Source organism: Equus quagga, chromosome 13 (genome assembly GCF_021613505.1).
Source record: "Equus quagga isolate Etosha38 chromosome 13, UCLA_HA_Equagga_1.0, whole genome shotgun sequence".
Taxonomy (NCBI): domain Eukaryota; kingdom Metazoa; phylum Chordata; class Mammalia; order Perissodactyla; family Equidae; genus Equus; species Equus quagga.
The window spans coordinates 104,253,622-104,266,940 of record NC_060279.1 but is presented as its reverse complement, the minus strand read 5'-3'; the positions used below and the strand labels follow the sequence as shown (position 1 = coordinate 104,266,940).

At 36.4% G+C, this 13,319-nt stretch overlaps 1 protein-coding gene across 9 annotated transcripts in view; it reads left to right on the top strand.

The window, feature by feature from the left end:
• Positions 1-13,319, top strand: part of ZNF507 (zinc finger protein 507) — a 57,156-nt gene that overhangs the window by 32,729 nt on the left and 11,108 nt on the right. For all 9 annotated transcript variants that reach the window (XR_006891622.1, XR_006891621.1, XR_006891623.1 and 6 more), the window contains one exon: positions 13,166-13,300. Coding sequence is in view for 2 of the 9 variants with exons in the window: in XM_046682998.1 (XP_046538954.1) it covers positions 13,166-13,300 (135 nt within the window). In the remaining 7 variants the exon portion in view is untranslated. The remainder of the gene's footprint in view (positions 1-13,165; positions 13,301-13,319) is intronic.

Sequence of the window (13,319 nt, the reverse complement as noted above, 5' to 3'; positions counted from 1 at the left end):
TCTTGAAGGGATGGCTTTTCAGTTTTTCTCCATTGAGAATAGTATCAGCTGTGGGTTTGTCATATATGGCCTTTACTATGTTGAGGTACTTTTCTTCTATACCCATCTTATTCAGAGTTTTTATCATAAATGGATATTGTATCTTGTCAAATGCTTGCTCTCCATCTATTGAGATGATCATGTGACTTTTAGTCTTCATTTTTTTAATGTGGTGTATCAGGTTGGTTGATTTGTGGATGATGAACCATCTCTGCATCCCTGGAATAAATCCCACGTGATCATGGTATATGATCCTTTTAATGTAGTGTTGCATTTGATTTACTAATATTTTGCTGAGGATTTTTGCATCTATGTTCATCAGTGATTTTGGCCTGTAATTTTCTTTTTTTGTGTTGTCCTTGTCTGGTTTTGGTATCAGGATAATGTTGGCTTTGTAGAATAAATTCAGAAGCATCCCCTCCTCTTCAGTTTTTTGGAAGAATTTGAGAAGGATAGGTATTAAATCTTCTTTGAATGTTTGGTAGAATTCACCAGAGAAACTATCTGGTCCTGGACTTTTGTTTTGGGGGAGGTTTTTGATTAATGTTTCAATCTCCTTACTAGTGATTGATTGATTTAGATTATCTATTTCTTCTTGATCCAGTTTTGGAAGGTTGTATAATTTTAAGAATTTATCCATTTTTTCTAGATTATCCAGTTTATTGGCATATAGCTTTTCAAAGTATTCTCTTATAATACTTTGTGTTTCTTTGATATCCATTTTAATTTCTCCTCTTTCATTTCTGATTTTATTTATTTGAGCCTTCTGTCTTTTTTCTTAGTGAATCTAGCTAAAGGTTTGTCACTTTTGTTTGTCTTTTCAAAGAATGAGCCTTAGTTTCATTGATCTTTTCTTTTGTCTCTTTAGTCTCTATTTCATTTATTTCTGCTCTGATTTTTATTATTTCCTTTCTTCTGATTTAGGGCTTCCTTTATCATTCTTTTTCCAGTTCCTTTAGGTATAATATTAGATTATTTGACATTTTTCTTGTTTCTTGAGGTAGGCCTCTATTGCTATGAACTCCCCTTTTAGTACCACATTTGCTGTGTCCCATAGTTTTTGGTATGTCATATTTTCATTTATCTCTATGTGTTTTTTTATTTCTCCTTTGATTTCTTCATTGACCCAATAGTTGTTCAGTAGCATTTTGTTTAATCTCCACATATTTGTGACTTTTCCAGTTTTCTTCTTGTGTTGTTGTCTAATACCGTTGTGGTCAGAGAAGATTCTTGATGCTATTTCAGTCTTCTTAAATATATTGAGACTTGTTTTGGGGCCTGATCTGTGATCTATCCTGGAGAATGTTCTATGTGCATTTGAAAAGAATGTGTAGTCTGCACTTTTTGGACGGAAGGTTCTGTATATATCTGTTAAGTCCATCTGGTCTGATGTGTCATTTAAGGCCAATGTTTCCTTATTGATCTTCTGTTTGGATGATCTTAAATTTTCTTCTTAAAATATTAAAAACTCTCTTACCATTAGTTATAAATGTAAAGAGAAATGAAAAATGAAGTAGTGTTAATTTAATACACTATAATTTAAAGTTTAGAAACATTGAGAATTAAAATATTTTATTTCTTTGTAAGAAACTTATCAAGAGTAGTTTGCATAATGCTTGCTTCTCATTGTACACCTTTCAGCATGGAGTGAGCATTTCTTTGCCTCAGCCAATTGTCCTACCCCTCTGAGTATGAATCAGGTTTCAATATTTTATCCTTTGCTCCTTCAATATTATGAAATACCTCCAAGGGTTTCTGTACTGTGAAATTTTTTACCAGCATAACTTCCTCTGGGAACTTAGCATAACTACCTCTGGGAACTTCTTTCCTCATTTACGTCATTAAGTTCATCTTCGTATAGATCCTCTGGCTGCATATACAGAGTTTCTTCAGTGGCGGCAGTGGCAGCATTCCTGTGTCAGCTCTTTGTTCTATAACTCCCTTTACATATGAGTCTAATTTCATTTTCATCATTACTACTTTTTGGTTTTTGGCTGCACTTCCATTTTGTTGGCCAGTTCCCTTTTTTGAATTACCATTTTTGTAAAATGTCATTTAGGTTTATCACTGGGAGAGAAGGAGGCAACATAATCGCATACTTTTGCTATCTGTGAGTGAACTGAATAGAAGTTGGGGAACCAATCACTGAGAGACTTTGAAAGAAGTGACGTGATTCGTTGCTGATCGTGAAGCACCTGTGTTAACATAGTGACCTGAAGAACTACCAGTGAAATTTATACTCTACAGTTACTTACAGTTAACATTCCTTGGTAACTGAAATTCGAACAAGGCTGTTGGGGAACTGGTGACATTTAACTAAGACATAGTAACCAAAATCCATGCATATCAGAACCGTGCAAAGCAAGGACTGCTTATACAAACACATACACACGTGCATGTGTGTGTGCACTTGTTAAGCTTATTCACATGTAACTTATTTTTTTGTTTGCTTTTATAAATTGGGTCTTTTCTTTCCTCTCTCAGCTTTCAGTAGTGTTGTTTTTACGTAGGAAAGCTATACATCTATACAGAATGTTAGTTTTATGCCCTTACTGAATTATCTTATTACTTGTAACAATTTTTAATTCTTGTTGGATTGTCCAGGTATATAATTGTATGATCTGCAAATAATTTTCTCAGCCATCTCTTTGTGAGATTTACACCTCTTATTTCTTTCTCTTATCTAATTGTACTGGCTAGCACCTCCACAATACTGAGTAATAGTGGGGATGGTGAACATCCTTATTTTGTTCTTGGGCTTAATGGAAATGCTTCTGGTTTCCTCATTAAGCTTTATACTAGTTTTGGGGTTGAGTAGATGTCTTTCATCATGTTGAAGAATTATCCACCTACCCTAGTTTGTTGAGAAATTTTATTAAGAATGTCTATTGGGTTAAGTGTTGTCAGCCTGATCTAAGTACCTCCTAAAATGTGGTGGTGGGAAATACACATCTCTACCCATGAATTATATTTGCAAAAAAAAATAAAAATGGAAAAAAATTGACCTCAAATCTAATGAAACCACTACATTAGTAGTTGTCACCCAAGGGGAGTTTTGCTCCCCAAAGGACGTTTGGCAGTTTCTGGAGAAATTGTTGGTTGTCCCAATGGGGAAAGAGGGTGTACTAGCACCTAGTGGGTAGAGGCCAATGATGCTACTAAGCATCCTGCAGTGACTAGAACAGCCCCCACAATAAAGAATTATCTAACCCAAAATGTTAAGAGGGCTGAGGTTGAAAAGCCCTTTTCTAGATCTCACTTTCACATCAGAAAGTCGTCAGTGCCGTCCATAATATGAGAACTTCTATAAGGCAGATGACTTGGTTTCTTCAACATGTAAATGGCATGAGGTGGGTAAGGGAAAGAATAAGAACTGTTATAGATTAAGAGACTTAAGATATATACCAACCAAGCGAAATAATATATAGATCTTGTTTGGATCCTAATTGGAATAAGACATTTCTGCAAAAATCAGGGAAATTTAAGTTGGCTGATACATGAAGCAAGACTGGCAAAATATCAGTAATTATTGAAGCTGGGTTATGGAGATTCGTTGTACTTTCCTACTTTTTGTCTTTGTTTAAAGATTTCCATAATAAAAAGTTTTGTTAAAATGGACATTGAATTTTTTAGATTGTTTCAGCAACAACAATGAAAATAGGATCTTTTCTCTTCTGAATCATAACAATAATATTTCCTAATATTGAACTCTTGATATTCCTGGAATAAGCCTCCCATTGTCATGGAATATTATTCTTTTAATATACTGTGGGATTCTGTCTGCCAGCATTTTATCCAGGATATCTGCATTGATAGTCAAAGTGAGATTGGTCTGTAGTTTTCTTTTTTCTGCTGCCCTTGCCAAATTTCAGTATCACTGTTATTCTAGCTTCCTAAAAGTACTTTGAAAGCCTTTTTAAACTCTGGAACTTTTGAAGATACTGCTAATTTAAATACAGAGATTCTAGCTATTCTCTATTGACTTTAGACATTGGAATGGTAGGTGTTTAGAAAAAGAATTTGTGTCACATTTCTTTTTCTACTTTCTACTCTTAGTATTTTCCAAAAGAATGAACATGTACTGGTGCAAATATTCTACTCTTAGTATTTTCCAAAAGAATGAACATGTACTGGTGCAAATATTAGAACTAATGGGCTGTGATCTCAATGACTTTATCAAAAGCCTAAGTGCCTAAAATTCATATACAAAGATGACCGTCAACTTTTTTTAATAAGCATTAATTTTTAAAACATTTTAGTTTCACTGCAATATTGAGCAGAAGTATAAAAATTTCCCATATATTTCCTGCCCCACACATTCATTGCCTCCCCCATTATCAACATTCCCCACTAGAGTGGTAACATTTTTTAAAATTGCTGAGCCTACGTTGACATACTATCATCCAAAGTCCATAGTTTACACTAGGTTTCATTCTTGGTGGTGTACATTCTGTGGGTTTAGACAAATTTATAATAACATGTAGCCACCATAATAGTATTATAGTATCATACAGAGTAGTTTCACTGCCCTAAAAATCCCCTGAGTCCCACCTATTCCTTCCTCCTTCCCCCAACTCCAAACCTCTGGTGACCTCTGATCTTTTTACTGATTCTGTAGTTGTGTAGTGTCACTCCTTCTACTTTGTTCTTCTCTTTCAATGTTGTATTGGCTATTTTGGATCTTTTGTCTATCCGTTTAAACTTTAGAATCAGTTTGTCAGTACCCACAAAATGATTTTGATTGGGATCACATTGATTCTATAGATCAAGTTGGGAAGAACTGACATCTTGGTGGTATTGAGCCTTCCTATCCAAGAGTATAGAATATCTATCCATTTACTCAATTCTTTTTTGATGTCTTTTATCAGAGTTTTTCAGTTTTCCTCATGTAAATCTAGTACATATTTTGTTAGATTAATACCTAAGTATTTCATTTTGAGGAGTGCTAGTGTAAACGGTATTGTGTTTTTAATTTCAAATACCACTTGTTCATTGCTGAAATATAGGGAAGCGATTGATTTTTGTATATTAACCTTGTGTTTTGCTATATAACCTTGCTATAATGGCTTATTTGTTCCAGGAGTTTTTTGGTCAGTTCTTTCAGATTTTCTACGTAGATCATCATGTCATCTGCAGACAAAGACAGTTTTGTTTCTTCCTTCCCAATCAGTATATCTTTTATTTCCTTTTCTTGTCTTATTGAATTAGCTAGGACTTCCAGTACAATGTTGAAAAGGAGTGGTGAGAAGGGACACATGCTTTGTTCCTAAATTTAGCAGCAAAGTTTCTAGTTTCTCATCAAGTATGATGTTAGGTGTAGGTTTATTGTAGATATTCTTTATCCGTTTGATAAAGTTCCCTTATATTCCTAGGTTGCTGAGAGTTTTATAATGAATGAGGGTTGGATTTTGTCAGATGCTTTTTTTGCATCTATTGATATGATCACATAACTTTTCTTTACCTGTTAATGTGATAGATTACATTGATTAATTTTTAAATGTTGAGCCAGCCTTGCGTACTTGGGATGAATCCCACTTGGTTGTGGTGTATAATTTTTTTTTACACGTTGATGGGTTTGATTTTTTAATATTTTGTTGAGGATTTTTGCATCTGTGTTCATGGGAGATATTGGGCTATAGTTTTCTTTCCTTGTAATATCTTGTCTGATTTTGGTGTTAGAGTAATGCTGGCCTCATAGAATGAGTTATGAAATATTCCCTCTGCTTCTGTCTTCTCAAAGAAATTGTAGAGAATTGGTATAATTTCTTCCTAAATGTTTGGTAGAATTTACCAGTGAACCCCTCAGGACCACGTGCTTTCTATTTTGGAAGGTTATTAGTTATTGATTCAATTTCTTTAATAGATACAGACCTCTTCAGATTATCTAATTATTCTTGTATGACTTTTAGCAGATTTTGTCTTTCAAGGAATTGGTCTATTTCATCTAGATTATCAAATTTGTGGGCATAGAGTTGTTCATAGTATTCCTTGACTATCCTTTTAATGTCTGTAGGATCTATAGTGATGTCCCCTCTTTCATTTCTGATGGTAGTAATTTGTCTCCTCTCTTTTTTCCTTAAGTAACCTGGCTACTTACTGGCATATTGATTTTATTAACAAAGAACTAGCTTTTGGTTTTGTTGATATTCTCTATTTCCTGATTTCAGTTTCATTGATTTCTGCTCTAATTTTTGTTATTTCTTTTTTTCTACTTATTTTGGATTTTATTTGCTCTTCTTTTTCTAGTTTCCCAAGATGGAAGTTTAGATAATTGTCAAATCTTTCTTCTTTTCTAATATATGCATTCAATACTATAAATTTCCCTCAAAGCACTGCTTTTGCTGCTTCCCATGCATTTTGAAAATCTGTATTTTCATTAGTTCAGAATATTTCAAAATTTTTCTTGTTATTTCTTCTTTGACCCATGTGTTATTTATTAGTGTCTTGTTTAATCTCCAAGTATTTTGGTATTTTCCAGTTGTCTTTCTGTTACAGATTTTTAGTTTTGTTCCATCGTGGTCTGAAAGCAGGCATTGCATGATTTCTATTCTTTCAAATTTGTTAAGGTAGAATGTGGTCTGTCTTGGTGAATACTCCATATGAGTTTGAGAAGAATGTGTACTCTGCTGTCATTGGATGAAGTATTCTGTAGATGTCCATTATATCCAGTTGATTGATGGTGGTGTTGAATTCAGCTGTGTCCTTACTGATTTTCTGCCTGCTGTATGTGTCCATTTGGTAGAGGGCTGTTTAAGTCTCCAACTGCAATAGTGGATTCATCTGTTTCTCCTTCCAGTTCTGTCAGTTTTTGCCTTACATATTTTTATGTTCTGTTCTTAGGCACATCTATTTAAAAGATCATTATGTCTTCTTGGAGAATTGACCCCTTTGTCATTATGTAATACCCGTTTTTTTCCCTGATAACTTTCCTCACTCTGAAGTCTACTCTGTCTGAAATTAATATAGCTATGCCTTCTTGCTTTTGATTAGTCTTACTGTGGGATATCTGTCTCCAGCAATTTACTTTCATCTATATGTGTTTTTATATTTAAAGTGGGTTTCTTGAAGACAACATATAGTTGGTTCTTGCTTTTTGATCCGTTCTGACAATCTCTGTCTTTTAATTTGTGCATTTAGACCATTGATGTTCAAAACGATTATTGATATAGTTGGATTTATATCTATTATATTTGTTACTGTTTTCTATTTGTTGCCCGTGTTCTTTGTTCCTATTATTTTCTTTTACTCTTTTCCTGCCTTTTTGTGGTTTTAATTGAGCATCTTATATGATTCCATTTTCTCTCCTTTCTTACTGTATCAGTTACACTTTTTTTTTACTTTTTTTAGCAGTTTCTCTAGAGTTTGCAATATACATTTGCAACCAATCCAAGTAATACTATACCAGCTTCATGGGTAGTACCAGTACCTTGTATTAAAATAATTCTAATTCTTCTTCCCATCCTTTGTATCACTTCTGTCATTTATTTCATTTATACATAAGCGTGTGTGTGTGTGCGCACACACATACATAAGCATACATAATTCAATACATTGTGGCCATCATAATTTTGAACAAATTGTTCTCTCTTAGTTCAAATAAGAATAAGAAAAATAAAAGTTTTTATTTCACCTTCTCTTATGCCTTCTCTGATCACCTTCCTTTCTTTACATAGATCCAGGTTTCTGCCTGTATCATTTTCCTTCTTAAGTTCTTTTAACATTTTTGGCAAGACAGGTCTACTGGCAACGAATTCCTTTGACTTTTGTTGATCTGAAAAAGTGTTTATTTCAACTTCACTTTTGAAGAATAATTTCACTGCGTACAGAATTCTAGGTTAGTTGTTTTTTTCTCTCCACTCTCTTCTTGCTTGCATGTTTTCTGAGAAGAAACTGGGTGTAATTCTTATCTTCACTCTTTTATAAGTAAAATATTTTTTTCCTCTGGCTCCTTTCAGGATTTTTTTCGTTTTATTTTCTGTGGTTCAAAACGATATAGATAGGTGTAGTTTTTCTGCCATTTATCCTGCTTGGTGTTCTCTGAGCTTCCTGGATCTGTGTTTTGGTGTCTGATACTAATTTGGGGAAATTCTGAGTTATGATTGTTTCAGATATTCTCTTCCTCTCTCTCACTCTTCTTCTGGTATTCCCATTAAGCATATGTTACACCTTTTGTAGTTGTACGTTCTGTTCTGGGTTTTTTTTCCATCTTTTTTCTGTTTGCATTCCTTTTTTGGTGGTTTCTATTGACTTAGCCTCTAGCTGAGAGATTCTTTAGTCAGCTGTGTGCAGTCTGCTAATAAGCCCATCAAAGGCGCTCTTCACTTCTGTTACGTGTTTTTTGATCTCTAGCATTTCTTTTTGGTTCTTAGAATTTCCATCTCTCTGCTTTCATTGCCCAACTGTTCTTGCATTCTGTATATGTTATTCATTAGAGCTCTTAGCATATTAGTCATAGTTGTTTTAAATCACCAGTCTGATAATTCCAGCCTTCTGCCATGTTCTGATACTTGTTCTGTCTCTTCAAACATTTGTTTTTGCCTTTTAGTATGTCTTGTAATTTTTTCTTGACAGCCAGGCATGTTGTACTGGGTAAAAGGCACTGCAGTAAATAGGCCTTTAGTAATGTGGTGGTAATGGGAGCAGCAGGGAGGGTGTCATTCTATACTCCTCTGATTAGGTCTCAGTTTCTTAGTGAGCCTGAGCCTCTAGACTGAACTTGACACATGCTTCTCAGTCTCCCACCCCACCCTCCTTGGTGGACAGTATAGCTAGAATGGGCTGGAGTTGGGTATCTCTCTTCCCTCAGCTCAGTTAGACTCTGATAAAACTCTAGCAGGTTAGGCTCTAGTTAAATAGTTTCTCCTGTGGGCAGACCTTGTTAAAAACAGCACTTTGGTGTATTTCAATGATTCTTTCCCCTCCACCTGCCAGGAGCACAAGAGGTTTTTTCTCCAGTGTTCACTAAGAATATGGTAGAATTCTAGGAGGGAAACTCAGAAAGTGTGGGAGCCCCCCCATGACTGCATCCCCCTCAGGTTGTCAGCTCTCACACTTGTCTACAGTGAGTCCCCAGCAGTTCATCTTGTCCTGTTCCAACGCTGGTTCCTTTGGGGGTTTTAGCTCATGCGTTTCCAGTAAGTTGGGAGTCTCTGTATCTGCCAGTCCGTCTCTCCAGTTTTGAGGGCAGCAGTTTGCCCTGTGACCTCACTTCTCTTACAGATCTAAGAACAATTGTTGATTTTACAGTTTGTTCAGCTTTTGACTTGCTGTAAGGATGGATGGAGTGGCAGTTTCCAAGCTTCTACATTATGGATCAGAAACAAGAAGTTCTTGATTGTCAATTTTTAGAATTATATTTTTTGCATGAAATGATAAGGAATTGTGGATGGAAAACTGCCGATTCCATCTAGTGATGGAATTCTGAGCAGCCACAAAATATTTTGTTGTAGAAAATTTAAGTTATATTGAGGAATACCAACAAAACAGTAGACTTGCATGATCCCAATATTATAAATAATTGTATATTAAAAGACTGGGAAATATATATCAAAATTATAATCATTGGTTACATATAGTGGTAAAGTTATAAGTGATTTTTGTTTTCTTTGTTTTTTCCTGTATATTTCTAATTTTCTACAGTGAATTTTTGAAATCAGGAAAATAGGTTATTTATAAAAGTAAAGCAATTCACCTGGCACCCAAATCTTGGTTTCTAATTCTGTTCTCCAATAAAGGGAACCAGAGAAATGACTTGATCTAATGTAGCACTGGGGCAGGGACTATGTGAGGTAAGCTAGGAACATCTTGTAGTACCGGAAAGTAAGGAAGTGCTCAACAAGCAAAACAATGGGAGTGTGGTAATGGGAGTATGTGACCAGGACATAGGGGCCAACTAAAAGAACCCCCAGTGATTTGACCAACAAAATAAATAATGTAGTATTGAATTATGTCCCAAACTATAAAATAAATACCCATGAGTCCATACTGATATAAATAAATGATTGTCAAATAAATAAATAAATGGATGAGAATAGAGAAAGCTCCTGTGCAGAATTCCCCATGATTGATGGAGATGCCCTACAGAGATACACAGATAGCCAAGGAGGGGGGTTCTAGTTCCCACTCCTTAGGTGTGGGCTGCACAGAGCACCTTCCGCCCCACGTGCACCCTGTGGAGACGGGGGATGAGAAAGAGCAGCTTCACTGTGGAAGCCTGACCTCAGCCGGGTGCTCCGGGGGCAGCATCAGCGGTAAGGAGTCGCGTCGACAGTGTCGTGTGATAAGAATGGCGCTTCACCTCTGCGGTCTTCCTCCCAGGAAACCCTTCCCTCAGTCTAACCAGGAGAAAACATCAGACAAACCCTCAATGAGGGACGTTCTACAGAATGCCTGACCAGGAGTCCTCACGTCTGTCAAGGTCCTTAAAAACAAGGAAGGTCAGGGAAAGTGTTAGAGTCTGGAAAATCCTAAGGATGCATGATGACTCGACATAATGTGGTGTCTTAGATGGGATCCTGGGACAGTAAAAGGACATTAGGTAAAGACCAAGGACATCTCAATAAAGCGTGGACTGTAGTTAGTAATAATGTGTCAGCACGGGCTCCTCCTTTATGACACATGTACCTCATAGTAATAGAAGATGTTAACAAAAGGCAAAACTTAGCTTTTCTGTAAATCTCTAAACCTGAAAGTTTTTTTTAAAAAAAAGAAGAATGTTATTTAATAATTCACCACATTTATTTTTAGAAGATTTGAGTAAGGTCAAAGCTGTTGTGTAGGATAAAAGTGCAATTTCCGGAATTTGTCTTCTGACCCGTTTTCTCAGAGTATGAAATTCCCATTGCATAGATTTGACCTTCACTCAGGGGCCCCTTTCCTTGTGGCAGCCTATGACTCATTCTGGATACAGAATTTTCTGATGAGGCTTCAGGGCAACAGTCTGATTGTATGTGAGGAGACAAGTAATCTGAAGAGCTAAGATTACATGTATGTTTCCCCTTTCCATAATGTAATACAAAGGTATTTATATTACAAATACCATGTCAGGGTTTGGCATGCGCAAAGGCTTGTACTGGTTGGTAGTACTGGGAGGAAATCAGTGGGCATCTCTTGGCCTTGGCTGTTTCACTGCCGCTTGCTCAGTGTCGACCTTGGTGCCAGGCGACAGTGGTGCAGGGCAGCTGCTCCTTCCAAGGGACCAATCCAGAAACACTTGATCAGGGGCTATAACCACACTACACTCACCCCACAGCATAACAAGTACAATCATAGATATGGACTTACTCATCTTTATCAGTCTTATGCGTGTGATGCATTTCTCTGATTATTAATTAGAATTGTACATCTTGTTATATGTTTGGGTTTCTGGGAAGTTCTTCCAAGAATTGCGTATTCATTGCCTTTAAGTGGCCTCATAGTTCTTGAGGTCAAAGGCCCTTCCTTGGCCTTGGACCTTATGCCTCAGGACATGTAATAAAAGATAATATTGCTGCATGCCATCATAAAGTTAAATTGGAGGTGAGGCAGTCTTTAGTCCTTGCCGTATTTGTCTTATTTACTCTTCTGCCTTCTGATTGTCTTTGTGTTTCATCATTGGTGACCATATCTCTTGTTGGAATGAATTCAGATAAGTTACCTGATTTGTTAGGTTTGTAATTAACTGTTTAACAAAAATGTCTTTTAAAAAGTACATTTGGGGGCCTGCCTGGTGGCGCAGTGGCTAAGTTCACATGTTCCGCTTTGGCAGCCCGGGGTTCACTGGTTCAGATCCTGGGTGCAGACATGGCACAGCTTGGCAAGCCGTGCTGTGGTAGGCATCCCACATATAAAGTAGAGGAAGATGGACACAGATGTTAGCTCAGGGCCAGTCTTCCTCAGCAAAAAGAGGAGGATTGACAGCAGATGTTAGCTCAGGACTAATCTTCCTCAAAAAAAATTTTTTTTAATTATAAAAAGTTTAAACATTTTTTTATGAAAGTACATTAGCAGTTCCCAAGAAGGTAAACACAATTTTACCCTGGAGCCCAGCAGTTCTAGATATTTACTAGATGTGCTCCTAGGTATTTACTCAGGTGATGAAAACTTATATCCACACAAAAACCTGCCATGAATGTTTATAACAGCTTTATTCATAATTGCCAAAACTTGGAAGCAACCAGATGTCGTTCAGTCGGTAAATGGATAAACTGTGGTACATCCCTACAATGGAATATTATTCAGGGATAAGAAAGAGCCATCAAGGCATGAGAAGACATGCAGGAACCTTAAACGCTTATTGCTAGGTGAAAGAAACCAGTCTGAAAAGGCTACACACTATGTGATTCCAGCTGTATGACATTCTGGAAAAGACAAAACTATGGAGACAGCAAAAGAATCAGTGGCTGCCAGGGATTCAGGGGGTGGGAGGGGCGAATAGGTGAGCACAGAGGATTTTTAGGGCGGGGAAATTATTCAGCAGGATATTGTAATGGTGGGTACATGACATTATGCATTTGTTAAAACACATAGAACTGTGCAACACAAACAGTGACCCCTAATGTATGTAAACTGTGGGCTCTAGTTGGTAGTGGTGTATCGATATTGGTTCATCAGGTATAACAAACATTCCACACTGAGGCAAGGTGTTAGTAATAGGGGGAGCTAGATGCAGGGAAGAGAAAGGAGAAACCTAAAGGTGCTCTAAAAACTAGTCGTAATTCTTTTTGAAAGTACTTCATTCAGTTCAGATTTTATCAAGGGCACCCAATTATGTGAAACAATTGGTATTTTGAATAGAAACTTTAAGATTATTATCTAAATAATTTGGAGCAAAGATTTTATATAATACTATATTAGAAATATTTCCAAATATTGTAATAGCTACAGTAATCTGGGATGTTTGTCTTGATTCTTACAAATTCTTGATAATGTAAAGTACTTTATTTCGTTGATTCTAGGATATCCATTCTAGGACATTTTAGCCTTGAAATCAATATGTGTGTTAGAATCAGTGACATCTTAGATTCAGTGAGATACAGTGTCTAATAGGGCTTCAGAAGGAGGAATTTAATAATTGCTACAGAATTATTATAATTACTAGAAATGATCTCATGGGGTGGCTCTGATCTCCCTGCTGCCTGTCTTTCAGATGCTCCTTGTGTGGGTATGTCTGCAGCCATCCTCCGTCTTTGAAGTCTCATATGTGGAAGCATGCCAGTGACCAAAATTATAACTACGAACAAGTAAACAAGGCTATTAATGATGCAATTTCACAAAGTGGCAGGTATTTGATCCTACCCTTC